The sequence below is a fragment of the Panthera leo genome, chromosome C1 (genome assembly GCF_018350215.1).
Source record: "Panthera leo isolate Ple1 chromosome C1, P.leo_Ple1_pat1.1, whole genome shotgun sequence".
Lineage (NCBI taxonomy): Eukaryota > Metazoa > Chordata > Mammalia > Carnivora > Felidae > Panthera > Panthera leo.
The window spans coordinates 178104945-178109673 of NC_056686.1; the positions used below are offsets into that span (position 1 = coordinate 178104945).

Sequence of the window (4729 nt, forward strand, 5' to 3'; positions counted from 1 at the left end):
GAGGACCCAGGAGTTCCCTTTCTGTATTGCCTCTGCTGAGAAGTCATTTCATGAAAAAAAAATAAGACAGCAAGAATAGTGTTTCCTGTAACAAAGCTCTATGGGGAGATCCAAAGGGTACTCAAGGATATTCTACTCACACTGTTTTTGGAGGTATGGCCAGTGTGGGAAAGGAACTTCCAAGTTTAAAGATAAACAATGAGGAGAAGGGGGGGCAAAAAAAACTACACATTTAGGACAAAGTATAAGAAATAAAACATCTCACACAAAAGAAAGAGCATCTCACAAGATTGATTCCAGGAAGCAGTTGAAAATACTATTCTCAAATGAATTGTTCTTGCAAGGAAATTAAAAAAAAAACATAGACTAAATGAAATAGGGATTGCTCATGCAACAGATGAAAGCATGATTTCACAGGGTTACGAAAATAAAGAGGGGAAATAATGATACTGAGAGCTTAAAAACATTTGCCTGTGTCAACATATGAAATAAATATGCGGGGGGGCGGGGAAGAAAACAAATAAAAACAAACAACAGCAACAAACAAGTCAGTGAATCAGATCTTAGCCTGAAGGATACAGGGATAAGTTACAGAAAGATAAAAATGAGCAGAGAACAGACTTAGCAGGAGGTGCAGGGAAGACTACACCTGTAGGGTGCAAAAGAAATGCAAATAAATGAAATGGACACGAATTCAAAAAGTAATAAAATCCTATTGTTAGGTAATGAAAGAAACATTGTTAGTGAAAAGGAAATCACTTTCTACACTGGAAAGACCGATTCCAAGGCATTTCCTGTTTCAGTTCTTGAACTTGAAGAGAAAATTGTCAATTTCGGTGAACATTCATGCCTGTGCAGCAGGTATATTTTAAAAACATTTAAAAAATATATTTTAAACATTAAAAACATTAAAAAAATATATTTTAAATGCAGGCTTACACAGCTAGAAAGGAGTTCAAAATATAGACACTTTTAAAGGGAAGAGGGTGGGGCACCTGGGTGTCTCAGTCAGTTAAGCAATGGACTTCAGCTCAGGTCATGACCCTGCAGTTCCTGGGTTCGAGTGCTGACAGCACAGAGCCTGGAGCCTGCTTCAGAATCTGTCCCCCGGTCTTTCCCCTGCTCGTTTTCTGTCTGCCTCAAAAATAGACATTAAAAAATTTATTTAAATAAATAAATAAATAAATAAATAAATAAATAAGTAAAGGGAAGTGGGTGCTCTGAGAATTGTGTAAATAGTCCATTTACATTAGAAAACCAACAGCAAGATGGTCTTACATATGCAAGAGCTTAGGAATCTTCACCAACAGTTCCAGGAGTTGTATTGGGAAGCTGGGCTTTTTCAGTCTGTGGGCCTGCCTGCGCTTCAAAACAAGAGAAAATAAAGTCAGTTAAGGTCTGATCCAGTCAACCAAAGACAAACCAAATATAGTAACCGCAAATGAAAAAGCCTAAGAGTAAATACTAAATCTAGAAGATAAATACAAGGAGGACACTAATTATAATTATCATAAAAAAAAAAACAACTTTAGTGTTTTTATAGCAAAAAGGTGAAATCATTAGAACCAAATCACAAATTTGGAAAAAAAAATGTTACTCAGGACAGAGAAGAAAGACATGAACACAACATTGGAAATTAAAATACCTAACTATGAATTTAAGAGCTAATTTTTTAAAGACAATAAAATAGATTACTACTTGGATGAATCAAGTAAAGAAGAGAAAATACATATAATTGTAATTAGGAATAAAAAAGTACACAATCACAGAGGAAAAAACAATTATATTAAAAAAATGTTCACAATAATATCTACCAGAAATGAAAGTCTGGATAAATCAAACCTTTTTCTAGAAAAATAAAGATTTCCAAAATTGACCAACAAAACCTAAATCCATTCAATAAATCTATGTCTATAGTAATACTCCTTATGTATAAGCTATTAAACAAGAGAAACCAATAATGTTTTCTAGGTTCAAATAGTTTTAAATATTTAAACAAGTAAATTTGCTGCTGTTGAAATAATTTTGGAGCATAGACAATCAAAGAAAACATTCTATTTGTTTTTAAAGGTTATGTAACTTTGATATCAACATACTATAAAAGATCATATAAAAATCTTCAATTACAATCAACATATTAAATACCAAATTCCAGCACTACATAAGAATCAACTTTGTTTGGTCCCATCTATATCCTGATATTTCTGAGTTTATGTGGTGTCATAATATTCCTGAATAAATAAATTATTTTGATTCACCATATTAATAGGTTAAATGAGAAAAACTGCATAATCAAATTTTTATGCCAAAAGACATTTGATAATATTTAAAATTAGTCATGAAAAAACTCATCAGTGGATAGGGTTAGGAAGATTTCTTTCCCCCTGAAGGTAAGTACTATGCTTAACAGGAAACAATAGGAACATTTATTTTAAAAGCAGAAAAATATAAAACTGTCAGTCTTCATCATTCCTAGACATAGGCCATTAGACAAAATGAATTGAAATATAACCAGCCAAAGTGAGGAGGTAAACTTTTAATTATTTGTAAAGAAAAGCAGTTAAAAGAAAAAAGAAGCTATAAGTATCAGATGAACACAATAGCTTATTATTAGTTAAATAAATCTGTTAAATGGCAAAAATCTAACTGAGTAAATTTTAAAGCTGTAATTGGCTTTATTAATCAATTCATGAATCAGACAGCACCCCATCTAGCAAGTAGAGGAGAACTCCAAAAGACTACAGAAATGGAAAGGTTTTTTAAGGTAGGGAGGGAGTGGAAAAAAGGAAATTATTAGCAAAGAATTCATTGTTTTAGGCAAGGTCCCCCTCATAGGGAATGGAAGGGGGTTGCTGGGTAATTTCCTGAGTGCTGACCAGGAAATTTCCATGGTGACTGGTTAAGGCTTACATTTTCTGGGTTGAAACTGCAGTCAGGTGAGATATTAAGTCATGGTTTACTGACTTGGGGACTAATATAAGTGATGCCATTGTGGGCCTGTGGTTTTCTTGTTAATACCCATAAAGACAGTTTTTGGTGAAAAAAAGGTCAAGAATCATAAATGTTTGACTAATTTGACTACATATCCTGGAATGACAAATTCATGATACATACATGTATATATCACAAACACGTACTAGAAACACTTTGAAACATATATTATAATAAAGTAATTTAGTTCCTTAGTAGATTATGATCTTTCAAGACAATAAGAACAAATTACTTCTTTACTAAGAAAAGGACTAATGCAGGAGCAGTGTGAAGAATAGAAGGCGAGAACGACCCTAGGACCGGCCAAAGCCCACGCGACCCTGAGTCCCAGTGTCCAGCACCTATGTCCCTCCTCCACCGTTACCACCATGCCCAAGAGAAAGGCTGAAGGGGATGCTAAAGGAGATACAGCCAAGGGGAAGGATGAGCCCCAGAGAAGATCTGCAAGGTTATCTGCTAAACCTGCTCCTCCGAAGCCAGAGCCCAAACCTAAAAAGGCCCCTGCAAAGAAGGGAGAGAAGGTACCCAAAGGGAAAAAGGGGAAAGCTGATGCTGGCAAGGATGGGAATAACCCAGCAGAAAATGGAGATGCCAAAACAGACCAGGCACAGAAAGCTGAAGGTGCCGGAGACGCCAAGTGAAGTGTGTGCATTTTTGATAACTGTGTACTTCTGGTGACTGTACAGTTTGAAATACTGTTTTTTATCAAGTTTTATAAAAATGCAGAATTTTGTTTTACTTTTTTTTAAAGCTATATTGTTAGCACACAGAACACTTCATTGTTGTTTTGGGGGAAGGGCATATGTCACTAATAGAATATCTCTGAAGCTAGACTGATTCAAGGGGAAAAACACCATTTCCTTCTAGTTCTGAGAAACTTCCTCTTGGTTCCCAGGAGGAGCGATTCCTTGATGTTAACGCACATTAGCCACCTTGGCAACAAACGCCTTGTGGGGTGGAAAATCGAAAATTCATTTCTTATGTCCTTTTCTCCCTCTGCCTTCAACATAGACTTGACTCCCTTAAACCCAGAGACCTGTTGGAACCTGACCCCAAGAAATGGTTCCCAGTTTGTCAGGCAATCTGGACTTTACAGTGTCACCATGGAGATGGCATCCCTCAAAAGAGTTCCTTTTTTAGCTTGTGGAGCTTCAGATTGATAATTCTGCCATTTTCATTTCATTTCCTGAAATTCAGGGTCGGCTTGTGAAAAGTTGTTAAACAACATGCTAAATGTAAAATGTCAACCCTCACTCTAAACTTTCCCTGTTCAGAGCATCAAATGAAGACTTCATTGGGTTCTATAGTGGCTTTCTGATTTTGGTAGTCCATTGAAGAAGGGAGTTTGAAAGTTCTTCTATACTGTTAACGATTGTCTGCCCATGTCCTGCCTGAAATACCATGATTGTTTATGAAAAGTATCTTTAATAAAGCTGGATACAGTTTGGCTTGGGAAAAAAAAAAGGAAGAAAAGGACTAATGCAACCCAAAAAAGAGATATTTGAAATGAACAAAAGCAAGAAAACATATAAACTTCTTTAATAATTTTAACATGCCAATAAAAACACTTACTATAAATAATATTATCCTTACCAGTTTATCAGGAATTAAAAAAATAACATCCATTTTTTAAAGCTTATTTATTGATTTTGAGAGAGAGAGAGAGAGAGAGAGAGCTCATGCCCATGAGTGGGAGAGGGGCAGAGAGAGAGGGAGAGAGAATCTCAAGCAGGCTCTG

The 4729-nt window shown here is 35.5% G+C and overlaps 1 protein-coding gene across 1 annotated transcript; it reads left to right on the forward strand.

Moving 5' to 3' along the window:
* Positions 1-3359: 3359 nt before the first annotated feature.
* On the forward strand, positions 3360-3913 carry LOC122228092 (non-histone chromosomal protein HMG-17-like). The gene has a single exon (XM_042952959.1). It carries the CDS (start codon positions 3360-3362, stop codon positions 3630-3632), a length of 273 nt encoding a protein of 90 aa, XP_042808893.1. The 3' UTR covers positions 3633-3913.
* The last annotated feature ends 816 nt before the right edge of the window (positions 3914-4729 follow it).